The 13,661-nt window shown below is 39.4% G+C and overlaps 1 protein-coding gene across 5 annotated transcripts in view; it reads right to left on the bottom strand.

Moving 5' to 3' along the window:
* LOC121436390 (histone-lysine N-methyltransferase NSD2) overlaps positions 1 to 13,661 on the bottom strand; it is a 69,465-nt gene that overhangs the window by 45,637 nt on the left and 10,167 nt on the right. For all 5 annotated transcript variants that reach the window (XM_041636228.1, XM_041636224.1, XM_041636223.1 and 2 more), the window contains 2 exons: positions 8,177 to 8,799; positions 5,703 to 5,862 (listed from right to left, as the gene is read on the bottom strand). In XM_041636228.1, coding sequence (XP_041492162.1) covers positions 5,703 to 5,862; positions 8,177 to 8,770 — 754 coding nt within the window. In that variant the 5' untranslated portion in view covers positions 8,771 to 8,799. The remainder of the gene's footprint in view (positions 1 to 5,702; positions 5,863 to 8,176; positions 8,800 to 13,661) is intronic.

Below are 13,661 nucleotides of genomic sequence, written 5' to 3'. Positions count from 1 at the left end.
GGATCTGATGTGTCTAGTCTCAATGGGAACCTGTACTCAAATTCACACACATACGCATAAACCCTTAAAAAGGTATTTTTTTTAAGGAAGAAAAAAATTTAATGCTTAGCACAGGGTGACGGCAAACACCTTTAATCCCAGTACTCAGGATGGAGATCCAGGTTTATTTTTGCAAGTTTAAAGTCAGTCTGGTCTATTGGGAGAAATCCAGGCCAGCCATGGCTACACAGAGAAATCTTATTTTAAAAAATAAAAATAGTTATTACACAAAAAGGAAAATCTTGATGTATCTATCTATTGATAAAACAAATTACTATAGCTTGGCCCAAAATTTGTAAAATGTTACTTTTTAAAAACATAATTATAAGCCGGGCGGTGGTGGCACACGCCTTTAATCCCAGCACTGGGGAGGCAGAGGCAGGCGGATCTCTGGGAGTTCGAGGCCAGCCTGGTCTACAAGAGCTAGTTCCGGGACAGGCACCAAAGCTACAGAGAAACCCTGTCTCGAAAAACCAATAAATAAATGAATAAATAAATAAATAAATAAATGCTTATTTATAACTGGGCATGGTGGTGCATGCCTTTAATCCTAGCACTTAGAAGGCAGAAGCATGGATCTCTGTGAGTTTGAGACCAGCCTGGTCTACAGAGCAAGTGCCAGGACAGGCTCCAAAATTACAGAGAAACCCTGTCTCAAAAAAAAAAAAAACAAAAACAACAAATCTTATTTATGTATTTTGTGTGTAAGGCTGCTTTGTCTGCATATATGCACACCAGAAGAGGACATCAGATCCCTTGAGACTTCACTTAAGACTGTAAAGAGGGTTTTGTTTTTTTCAAGACAAGTTTTTTCTGTGTAGCTCTGGCTGCTGTGTAATAGAAATTTGTTTAACTATGTCAAAATGTATTGCAGAATAATTATTTCCTATGTAAAGATGTGTTGCATTTGTTTAACTACTTAAAGATGTGTTGCTGTTTCACCCTGCCTGCCTAAGGCACCTGACTGGTCTAATAAAAAGCTAGCTGGCCAATAGCTAGATAAAGGAAGAATAGGTGGGGTTGGTGAGCAGACAAAATGGGGAGCCAGTCAAGAGCCACCAGTCAATCAAGGACCAATCAGCCAGCCACAGAGGAAACAAAAAAGCAGGACAGGGGGATGGAGAGATGGCTCAGGGGTTAAGAGCACTGGCTGCTTTTCCAGAGGTCCTGAGTTCAATTCCCAGCAACCATATGGTGGCTCACAACCATCTATACTGAGATCTGGCACCCTCCTCTGGCATGTGGGCATACATGGAGGCAGAATGTTGTATATATAATAAATAAATAAATCTTTAAAAAAAAAAAAGCAGGACAGACAGTAGAGGTAACAAACCTAGATGAATAAAAATGGGTTAATTTAAGCTTAAAAAAAAAACTAGAGGGGCTGGAGAGATGGCTCAGAGGTTAAGAACATTGCCTGCTCTTCCTAAGGTCCTGAGTTCAATTCCCAGCAGCCACATGGTGGCTCACAACCATCTGTAACGAGGTCTGGTGCCCTCTTCTGGCCTGCAGGCATACACATAGACAGAATATTGTATACATAATAAATAAATATTTTTAAAAAATTAAAAAAGGGGGCTGGAGAGATGGCTCAGAGGTTAAGAGCATTGCCTGCTCTTCCAAAGGTCCTGAGTTCAATTCCCAGCAACCACATGGTGGCTCACAACCATCTGTAATGAGATCTGGTGCCCTCTTCTGGCCTGCAGACATACACACAGACAGAATATTGTAAACATAATAAATAAATAAAATATTTATTAAAAAAAAATTAAAGCCGGGCAGTGGTGGCGCACGCCTTTAATCCCAGCACTCAGGAGGCAGAGGCAGGCGGATCTCTGTGAGTTCGAGACCAGCCTGGTCTACAAGAGCTAGTTCCAGGACAGGCTTCAAAACCACAGAGAAACCCTGTCTCGAAAAACCAAAAAAAAAAAAAAAAATTAAAAAAAAACTAGAAACAAGCCTAAACTAAGGCATAACATTAATAATTAATACTAAGTTTCTGTGTCATTATTTGGAGGCTGATGGTCCAAGAAAGCCTGCTACATCTGGCTATCCTAGAACTCGCTTTATAGACCTATCTGGCTTCGAACTCAGAGATACACCTGCCTCTGCCTCTTGAGTGCTGTGATTAAAGTCGTGCACCACCACCTGGCTTCTGTATAGAATTAAGTATAATTATAGTTGTGAGCCACCGTATGGGTGCTGGGAATTGAACTGAGGACCTCTGGAAGAGCAACCAGTGCTCTTAATCACTGAGTCATCTCTCAAGGTCCTACTTTTTCTTGTTGTGACAAGATCCCACTATGCAGCCATGACCAGGCTCAAGCCTACAGAGAATTAATCATCTCTGCTTCCCTGGTGCTGGGATTAAAGATGTGTGTCACCATGCCCTAATACTTTTTTTTTTCCTTTTAGACGGAACCTCACTATGCAGTTTAGGCTGACTTCAACTTTAAACCTTTTTCTTTATAGCACCTTCTCAGTGCTAGAAATACAGGAATAAAGCACCACACTTAGCTTAAGTATAGTATTTCTGAAGTTCTTTTCTACCTAAAAATTTGCCAACATAATCTAATTTTTTTTTCTCCCCACTGAGACAGGCTGTCTTGGAACTTATTATTTAGACCAGCCTGGCCTCAAACTCACAGACACCTGCCTACTTGTGTCTCCTGAGTGCTGGGATTAAAGACATGCCTCAACACACTTTTCTTTTTTATGAGTATCTTTAACCTTTAAGAATTTTATTTGGGCCGGGTGGTGGTGGCACACGCCTTTAATCCCAGCACTTGGGAGGCAGAGGCAGGTGGATCTCTGTGAGTTCGAGGCCAGCCTAGTCTACAAGAGCTAGTTCCAGGACAGGAACCAAAAAGCTACAGAGAAACCGTCTCGAAAATCCAAAAAAAAAAAAAAAAGAGAAAAAAAATGATTTTATTTGGGCCAGGCGGTGGTGACACACACCTTTAATCCTGGCACCTGGGAGGCAGAGGCAGGAGGATCTCTGTTGAGTTCAAAGGCAGCCAGGGCTGTTACACAGAGTAACCCTGTCTTGAAAAAAAAATTATTTGGGAGCTTAAGAGATGGCTCAGGGCTGGAGAGATGGCTCAGCGGTTAAGAGCATTGCCTGCTCTTCCAAAGGTCCTGAGTTCAATTCCCAGCAACCACATGGTGGCTCAAAACCATCTGTAATGAGGTCTGGTGCCCTCTTCTGGTGTGCAGGCATACACACAGACAGAATATTGTATACATAATAAATAAATAAAAAAAAAAGAGATGGCTCAGCAGTTAAAGAGTACTTGCTTTTTTTCTAGAGGACCCAAATTCAATTCCTAGCACCCACATAGTAGCTCACAACTGTCTGAAAGGGGATCCTAGGCCTCTGGCCTCCTAGAATCCTGCACTCATGTGCACATATTTTCACATACACACCCACACACACAAGATGCACATAATTAAGATAATAAAAGTAGTTAGTGATGGCACATGACATTCAGGGGGCAGAGACAGGTAGATCGCTGATCTTGAGGTAAGATCTACAGAGCAAGTTCTAGGACAGCTAGATCTACACAGAGAAAACCTTTTTCCAAACAAAACAAAGAAACAGAAAAAGTAAATATTTAATTTTATCAAAGAAACTTATTTTAACATATAGTAAGTTGATGTTCTACTCTAAATATTTTTAAATTTTTATTTTATGTATGTGTGTGTGTGTGTGTGTGTGTGTGAGAGAGAGAGAGAGAGAGAGAGAGAGAGAGAGAGAGCGCGCGCGCGCGCACATAACTTTCCAGGACAACATGGGTTGTTGTCCTTCTACCTTGAGTTCCAGGAGGGATGGGAGAGGAAGAGGGAGATGGAGAGAGAGAGAACGAGAACATAACTTTCCAGGACAAAATGAGTTATTGTCCTTCTACCCTGAGTTCCAGAAAACAAACTCAGATCATCAAGATTACTAGGCAAAAAAAGAAAAAGAAAAAAAGAAAAGATTACTGGGCAAGTACTTTTATCTGCTGAGCCATCTCACCAGCCCTAATATTCTATTTTACCACATAATTAGCCAGTTATTCAGCATCACTAATTAGTAATCTTTTCTTTTGAAAATCCAGTATTCATGAATCACAATTTGTATGAAGATGCTCATCACTGACCCCTGCCCATACATATACTTAAGAGAGCCTATCCCCTTTAAACATCCAGGAGTCCAATTGTGGACCGTGCTTTCTTCTCTCATCACTGTTCATCAAGATAGTCCACAGTGTGACCCCTGGCCCTCTGAGCTAGAGAGAGTTATGCCCAGACACTCTTCAGATTCTGTGGAGCCTACTGAGCACTTGAGTTGACAGTAGGCATTTATGTACTCACAGTCAATTCTACAAGACACAAGACTACCTCAGAGCTAAATCTGAGAACAAAGAAAAGCTCTAAATGCAAGCAAGGCCAGCTATGTACAAAATAAGAATAAAGCATAGAGAAAGTCACATGGATAAAAGACCATAGAGGTTCAAAGGACAAAAGATAGGCATTAACATGCTTGAGGTTATGATTTAGACCTTGGTGGAGCATAGTACCACACATCCCAGCACCAGAAGCTGAAGCAGAAGGATCATAAGTACAAGGCCAGCTTGAGCTACACAGACCAAGTCTAAAACAAACAAAAACCAAACCCACTCAAACTGCAAAATCCTTTGTTACTTTTCCTCTCAAATCTGTTCTTATGCAATTAACATACTTATGTGCTAAATTATTTTTAAGTATTTGCTTTGTATCAATAACAATACAATTTAAATATATTACTTAACTATTTCATGAACAAATTTATCTATTCAAGTTTTCTAAGTCAAAGATTATCATTTCTAACTTTTACCCCTTCCCAAGTCTAATGAAATAAATGGAGATTTTTGTAATTCAAACTTATATCATAAAATAATAGTCTACAAATAAGCAGTCACTGTATAATTTAAGTAGTAATTTTTGTCATAAAACTTGGGAGCTAATACAATGGTAAAGACTGTTTCCCCAGCTAGAGATAGATGGCTCAGTAGTTTAGAGCACTCGTTCTTACAGAAGATGTGGATTCAGTTCTTAGTACCTATGTGGTACCATCCACAACTCCAGTTTCAGGACAGCCAATACCTTCTGACTTCTATGTGCATCAGTTATACATGTGGTTCATGTACACACAAGAAGACAAAACACACCAGGCAATAGTGGTGTACACACCTTTAATCCCAGCACTCAGGAGGCAGAGGCAGGCAGATGTCAGTTTGAGGCCAGCCTGGTCTACATAGCGAGTTCCAGGACAACCAAAACTGTTACACAGAGAAACTCTGTCTGGAAAAACAAAAACAAACAAACAACAACAACAAATGAAAAGAAAAAAAGAAAAAGAAACAAGAAAAAAAACTAAAAAAAAAAAAAGGCAAAACACTCATACATAAATAAATCTAAAAAATTTTTCTTCAACACTTGTTTCCCTGTTAGTACTAGTTCAATCAGATAAAGACTATACATAGGAAATAAAAGTGTCACATCAGAACCAATCAATCACCCACCTTTGGCAAAGATGCAAAAGTAGCCAGTAAGGTCACTTAGCAAAGAAGGAAAAACATGCAAATTAGAAAGGTTTGGTGTAGAAGAGGAATATGGAAAAAAGAGTCAATATTTAGTACCTTTAAGCTTAGTATGGCTGTGAAGGAGTGGATCAGCAGAAACCATGCAAGGCCACCAAGGGTAACCTGACACTTTGGACCACACCAAATCACCCACATTGTATTTCAACAAGAGGCTGTCTCTGCCAGTGCTTGGACAGGACTCCTTCTTAACTGGAATCTGAAAAGTGAACAACAAAAGACAAATATTAGCATTCAGTAACTTACCTTAAATTCAGTCTTCTATCTATAAAGAACAAGTATTAATCAGAGGTTTAAAATCAGAAGTTAATTAAAGGTTCAAAAAAAATGTATGGAGAGGACTGGAAGAGCATCTGTCTTCATGCTTAAGGCCTCGAATTCAACCTTCAGAGAATGCCCCCCCTTAATGTATTTAAGGTTTCATCTTTAATATCAATCACTTCTCACAACTGCTTTCCCTCATTCTCATCTCAAAGATTATCACAAAGCTGGACACATAGCAGGTGTGCTTTATTCAGAAACTCTCAAAACATACTGCCCCCTACTCTGACCACACACGTATCTGTTAGATGGTCTTTGAGAATATGTGTCTCAATCGACATATCAATCTCCTGTGCTGAAGCAGGGGTCCTAGTCCCACCAATAAAGACAAGTGCTCTGTACCCATGTGTGAGCATGTGTTTTGAGTGCTCAAAGCTCAACTAAGCTCAGTTTCTCAATCTCTGGAACATGGATAAACTGAACATCCTTTTAGGGCAATTCTTCCAAGACACTGTAGGTCCTGCCCCTGCTGCATAATTACTCTCAAATCTCACCGCCTGTTATAGATTTGTAAGCATGGCACTGGAGACTACTGGAGAATCAGATTATTCTTCCATGAGATATTAGTACTCAAATGATTGCACAGCATCTCAGTATTACCTCACTATGTAAGTAGACGGTAATTTTAACCAAATCAAGTGGCAGAACTAGGAATAAAAGCCTGGTCTGTGACAACATTCAGAGGCCTCTTCAAAGAACTGTGAAAGCATAAGGTTAAGCACATCTATAGGCATATCCAAAACACTCTAAATCAGCCCAGATTGTTATACTGGTCTTTTAAAACATTTACCTTTGGGATGGGCATGGTGGTACATACCCTTAATCCCAAATCCCAGCATTTAGGAAGCTGATATCTATGAGTTCCAGGCAAGGGCTACATAGTGAGATCATGTTCCCCACCCCTCCAAAAAAAGGAAGAACACAGATTTGCCTTTGGAATTACATTAGCAAGAGTAGAATAGATCGTCAAAACCACTGTCTTTAAACCCTGAAAGTACTTCGTAGATTTAAGGATTTCAAGGAAATTTCAACTGTTCTTTATTTGTGGTAACAAAATTTCACAACTACAATTTGAAACTAAATATTTCAACTTTCATGATGTCCACAATTATAAATTATGAACTTCAATTTACCTGCTCTGAGTTTTCCTAGTGTTACCACTGCTGCAACTGAACGTCAACAAATACCTAGTACCTTCCAGGCCAACAGCTTGGATGAGTTAAGAATCTGCTTTGATGTCCCTATTTCTTTGCACCAAGGCCAATGTCACTTAGCTGTCTTATATGATTATCTATACTCACTCGAGCATTAGGACGACCCTGAAGGTCATTTTTAGGACACTGGTGACACAAACCATCTAACAGAATAAGAACCACATGTTTTCCACTTGAAGTCAGGACTTATCCTCCTCAGTCTCTGATGGATTAACCAGCACATACCCACTTACATACAAAGTATTGGGCTCTGCAGTAAAAACCAAGAATAGGATGTGCGACATAGTCCAATTGTCAAGGAGGCAGTCAACTGCTGAACCACTTGACTGAAGAGACCACTAAGTAGACAGTGTTGTATGCAGAAAACATGACACGAGCACCTCTGTATAACACAGCTCTGCTCTGTCATTCACTGTACGGCATCTACTTAAGTCTAATGTATCTCCGCTGACTAGCTGGTCTAGAACACCTGGGAGATAGAACCCATAGGAACAGTAGCCCTAGCAAGGTCATGAAAAGTGACAAACCTAGATTCAGAAATAATTGTTCTTGTATTTTTAGACAAGGTCTTAATATGTAACCCTGACTGGTCTTGAACTCAGAGATCCACCTCTCTCTGTCTCCTAGGGGCTAGAATTAAAAGTTTGGACCACCGCACCTGGCTTGCTTTCTTTCTTTCCTTTTTTTTTTTTCCCATCTTAATCCTGAATGGTAAAACCAACTAGGCCTCTCAAGCAGCAAAACTAGTGGCTATGGTATCTAAAGATGGTAATCTCCAGGTATTTGGAAGCCCAACAACCAACCAAGAGCCAAGCCTCAATCAGTATTTGTACAGGACCAAGGCAAAAGACAGTGACTGCCAGTACCAGGGTTGTTACCCATCCCTTCCATTTTTCATCATACTTTTTAAGGTATGGCACATGGGTCTCAAGCTCACCATTTATTGTCACATAACCCAAAAGAATCCTTCACACATACCTTTTTATCTGCAGGACTTGAGATCTTGGACACTAAAGCTGCTTCCACAAGGCCCTGCTCCAATAAAGAGTCATATTTTATGTTCCTCTTCCTATTCCTCCTAGTCTTATCCGATTTTTGTCCATTTTCTTCTGACTGAGACATATCAGCAGCACTGTCACCACAAATTGAAGATTCAAAGAGAGGTTTTCCGTTCATGTATGTTTTTGTGATTTTCAGTTTAATTTCTGGAGAGCCATTTTTAATAGGGGTAGTATTGGGTGGTGTCCCAATTCCTTTCACTTCCTGGGACTCGAAACACAATTTAGCATCATGAGCACCAGGTTCTCCATTAAACACACAGGAAGTAAGATCTTTCAACTTCTCTGCTGGAAGAAAGGGAAGTGCATCATGACCATTAAATTTCTGCATGACCCCCTCCTGTAGGCTGTTAGAAAGTGGAGCTTTGCTGAGGAATACAGAACATTCATGATTCACTTCACAGTTCTGAGTCTTCCCATTTGCACTGCCAAGGATTTCTGGTGCTTGCTTCATCTTCATGCACTTTACAACTTTCTGAACAGAAAGAGAGCTTTTTCTGATGCTAAATTCCATCCAGCCCAGATGCTTTGGTTCTTAGAACTCTACAGTGTTTAAAGAGGAAAAAAAAAAGAAAAAAAAAAGCAACATATTACATTTAAAGCTAAGGTAAATGTACCAATATCTATATAGCTTTGTTGAAATTGGATTTTATTGTTTTATCTTTTGAGGTAATTTATGATATTGTATATAATAATTTAGGCTACAGATGACAATTTAATATCACAAATAATATAACTGAAAAGACAAATCATTTGTAAAAGGGAAAATACAATTGAGTCAGGAGAACAAAGTTCAGGTATATCATTATCATCAACAACCAATATGGCAGGATGCCCAACTTAAGAATTTAATTTGTAGGCTAGAGCTGGCTCAGCAGTTTAAGAGCATTTAACAGCTCTTGAAGAGGACCCAGTTTCAGTTCCCGTAACTCCATGGTGGCTCATAACCACCTTCCACTCCAGTGGAAGGATCTGACACCCTTTCTGGCCTTCGCAGGAACTGGGAATACTTGTGATACAAAATAAACAAGCAAAATAGCCATACACATTTAAAAACTTAAAATTAATTAAAAATTACAACAGTGAAGCAGACATCATTTAAAAAGACCATATGTTGCCATATCAGAGTAGGATTATAATCTGAACTACACTGGGGGTTGAGTTAGGATGATGAGTTCAGGACCTTTTTGGGCTACAGAATACATTCGGTACCTGCCTAGTTAACTTAGTGATACTCTGTCTCAAAATAAAAACATGTGCACATGCACAAGCATCATGAGCTTGTAGAGGCCAGATGGTGTCAGATCCCCTGGAGCTAGAGTTATCAGTTAGCTTATAGTTGCCTGACAAGAGTGCTGAACTCAATTCAGATTCTCAGGAAGAACAATGCTCACTTTTAACCACCGAGTGACCTCTTCAGCCCTATGGTCTATAGTTTCAAAGGTCAACCTGAACTACAAAGAGAAACCCTATCTCAAAAACAAACAAAAAAAAATTAAAGCACATGGGAGAAAACAGAAGTCAAAAACACTGAAAATAGGTTAAAATACTCAAACTTTAAAAGCAGGAAAAAAATGCTGACCAGTGCTGGCGCGTGTCTTTAATCTCAGCACCAGAGGCAGGTGAATCTCTGCGAGTTCAAGGCCAGCCTGGTCTACAGAGTGAGTTCCAGGACAGTCAAGACTATTACACAAAGAATCCCTGTCTCAAAACACAAAAATAAATAAGCTAACAAACAACAACAAAACAGGAAAAAAAATTAGGAGAGGGGAGAATACAATTTCACCATGCTGTGAAAAAGTAATGAATAGATATATCATTGGCTGGGTGATATAGCTCACTAGTGGAGTGTTTGTCTAGCATGTATACAGCTCTATCTAGACTCAATCTACAGCAACAAAAAATTCAAATATCCTTTCAAATACAAAACAGTTGTTGTGGGATAGTATTTTTGTATAGTATTTTTGTATAATGTGAAGATGTGTCTTTGCCAAGGCACCTTCTGATTGGTTTAATAAAAAGCTGAATGACCAATAGGTAGACAGGAGAGAATAGGCTGGACCTCTGGGCAGAGAGATGAACCTAGGTGTCCAAGAGATGCCAAAGAGGCACTGAAAAGGTTGAACATACAGTACAGGAGAGGTAACTGAGCCATGTGACAAAAGGTAGATTAATAGAAATAGGTTAATTTATGTTATAAAAACTAGTTGGGGAAAAGCCTAAGCTAAAGCCAAGCTTTCATTAGTGTCCATGTAGTTATTTGTGAACTGGTGGTCCAAAAGAAAAGTACAAACAGTAACATAGATGATGACTTATCAGAAACCAAGGCCAGAAGCTGGAGAGATGATTAAGCACATTAACTGCTCCTCCAAAGGACCCAAGGTTCAATTCCTAACACCCACATGGAGTCTCACAACCTTCCGATATCCCCTACTGGACTTCTTGGGCACTGGGAAGACATTACAGAGACAGACATGCAGACAAAACACCTATACACATACTTTTTTTCATTTTATTTTTTTATGTGCATTGGTATTCTGCCTCCATGTATGTCTATGTCAGGGTGTAGGATCCCCTCGAACTGTAGTTACAGACAGTTGCGAGCTGCCATGTGGAACCTGGGTCCTTTGGAAGTGCAGCCAGTGCTCTTAACCACTGAACCATTTTTCCAGGCCCCATAGAAAATTTTAATTAAAAAAAGAAAGGCCAGAAGGCAGTGTATAAGTATTGTAAGAAAAACTGTCAATTTTACATATAAAAAATATCCTTCAAGAATAATGACCAAACGCACTGAGAGAAATACAAACTAAAAAGTTGTTAGCAGCAGGCATGCAAGAAATGCTTTGGGGAGGATAGAAATAGCTCAGCCAGTCAAGTATTTGCAGGACTGGGAAGATGAATTCAATCCTCAAAATTCAAGAAAAACTGGAATGAGAGGACTAATTTCACAAAGTTGTCCTTTGATCTTGACATAGGCCTACGGACACATCTTTGAATACTGAAGGAGGTACAATAAATCTTTTTTTTTTTTTTTAAGTTCAAGGTGAGGGCCAGAAATAGTGGTACAGGCCTTTAATCCTGAAGCTGGCCTTTGGGAGGTGGAGGCAGACAGATTTACACAATTTCAATGTCTGCCTAATCTACACAGTAAATTGCAGTCAGGACTAAAGAGTTAGATTCTAACTGAAATAATTTATAAAAATTAAAACAATGTAATTATGATTATCACAAAAAAATACTTTTTTTTTGAGCCGGGATCTTCCTAACTAAGTATGTAGTCCAAGATGACTCTGTACTCACAGAGATCCCACCTGGCTTTTTAAGATTTGGGCTTTTTTTTTCTTTTTTTAAACATTGCTGAGGATTGAAGCCTTATACATACTAAGTAAATAATGTTCTACCACTGCGCTGCATCCCCCAGACCCACATGTACACATTTAAATGGTCAAAATGGTATTTTTTAAAATTTTTTTTTGGTTTTGAGACAGGATTTCTCTGTGTTGCTTTGGAGCCTGTCCTGGAACTAGCTCTTATAGACCAGGCTGGCCTCGAACTCACAGAGATCCATCCACCTATCTCTGTCTCCCGAGTGCTGGGATTAAAGGCATGCACCACCACTGCCCGGCCCAAAATGCTAATTTTTATCATGTATATGAAACCCCACATATATACACCATTGGAAGTAGACAACGACTGCTTTCAAGGAGCTTACATCCCAAAGAAAGTTCTAGGAAGCTAGGGATGAGAGAAAGGCAATTTTCAAAGGGGTGACCAATAAAGAAAATCTGGCATTCAGATTAAGAGCTTCCTATGCTCAGAGAAAGATAAATATAATAGCCCCCCAGATGAATGTTGAAACTTCAGAATTTGAAAGATGAAGTCTTTATCACTAAGAATCCAAAAGAATAAGTTAGGATGGATTACTAAGTTAGGATGGATCAGTGGGAGAACTCTTACCTAGCATGTCCTAGATCCCATGTTCCATAGATCTCTAAGAAGCAGGATTTCTTTTAAATCTCTTAAGATTTTAAAAGAAGAAATAAGAATTACTGGAGACTGAGACTCAGCAGACAAAGTGATTAACAATCAACAATGAAACAACCTGCCTCCTAAATTTAATACTTAGAATCCACAAAAAAGGTGGAACAGAGTTACAGACAGTTGTAAGCTGCTATCTGGGTGCTGGAAACCAAAACTGGGTCCTCACCAAGAGCATACATGCAGACAAAAACTCGTATACATAAATTAAACAAAAAAAAATCTTGAGTCACGTCACGTCTTTAGTCCCAGTACTTAAGATGCAGAAGCAACAGGATCTCTGTGAGTTCAAGGCCAGTTTGGTCTACATAGTGAATTCCAGAAGATAGATAGATTAGATAGATAGATAGATAGATAGATAGATAGCAAGACCCTGTCTCAAGGAAACCAAAAGATAAAGTTTTGCCTACTTAAACCCCATTTCTCCATATTCTAGTTACAACACTAACCAATCATCATCACTATCTCTTACCAGGTCTAACATTGTAATCTAACTAGTTTATCAATCAACAAACTCCTAGGTGTCAGAACTATAGTAAGGACTTGCTAGACCACAGATGACAGGCAGGAGCCCATGATTCAGTGAGTCTAGGATGGAACCAAGGAATTTGAATTTCTAACCAATTATTGAGCAGATTGATACTGTCAGATTGGGGACAAGACTTTTAGAACCACAGATATAGGTTATGGTATAGCAGCAGACCCAAAACCATTTTTTAAAAAGATTTGTTTGTTTATTTATTAAGCATACAGTGTTCTGCCTGCATGTATGCCTGCAGACGAGAAGAGGGCAACAGATTTCAAATGGATGGTTGTGAGCCACTCTATAAGTGCTGGGAGTTGAACCCAGGACCTTTGGAACAACCGCTGAACCATCTCTCCAGCCCCAAAACCATTTGTTATGTGGCTCACACTAAAGGATTCTTTCTTGTTCATGGTACACACCCATTATTTCAAGTAAGAAACAGAAAAAAAATGGGAAAATGATAAAACATACTTTTTTTAAACTTTCACTCAAACAAGCATGTAAGATAAATTCATTTGGTAAAGTACTTGCTTTGCAAGCATGAGGACCTGAGATCAGATCCCCAACATTTACTTTAAAGGAGAGGTGTGATGGTGTGTGCCAATAATTCTAACATCAGGGAGGGAAGATAGGGGGACCCTTTGAGGTTCACTGGCCAACCAAAAACAGTAAAAAACACTCAAAAAATAAGGTAAAGTCCAGGATAGGCCTTGGGAAGTAGAGGTAGGCATATCTCTGCAAGTTGGAGGGCAGCAAGTTCCAGGACAACCCAGATTACAAAGAGACTCTCTCTCAAAAAAGAGGCAGTGAGTCTAGAGAGATGCTACATAGTTAAGAACAC

The sequence above is a fragment of the Microtus oregoni genome, unplaced genomic scaffold (assembly GCF_018167655.1).
Source record: "Microtus oregoni isolate MIOR12 unplaced genomic scaffold, Mior012 000049F_ref0000343, whole genome shotgun sequence".
Lineage (NCBI taxonomy): Eukaryota > Metazoa > Chordata > Mammalia > Rodentia > Cricetidae > Microtus > Microtus oregoni.
The sequence above is the reverse complement of the archived record's forward strand: the minus strand, read 5'-3'. Positions and strand labels throughout refer to the sequence as shown.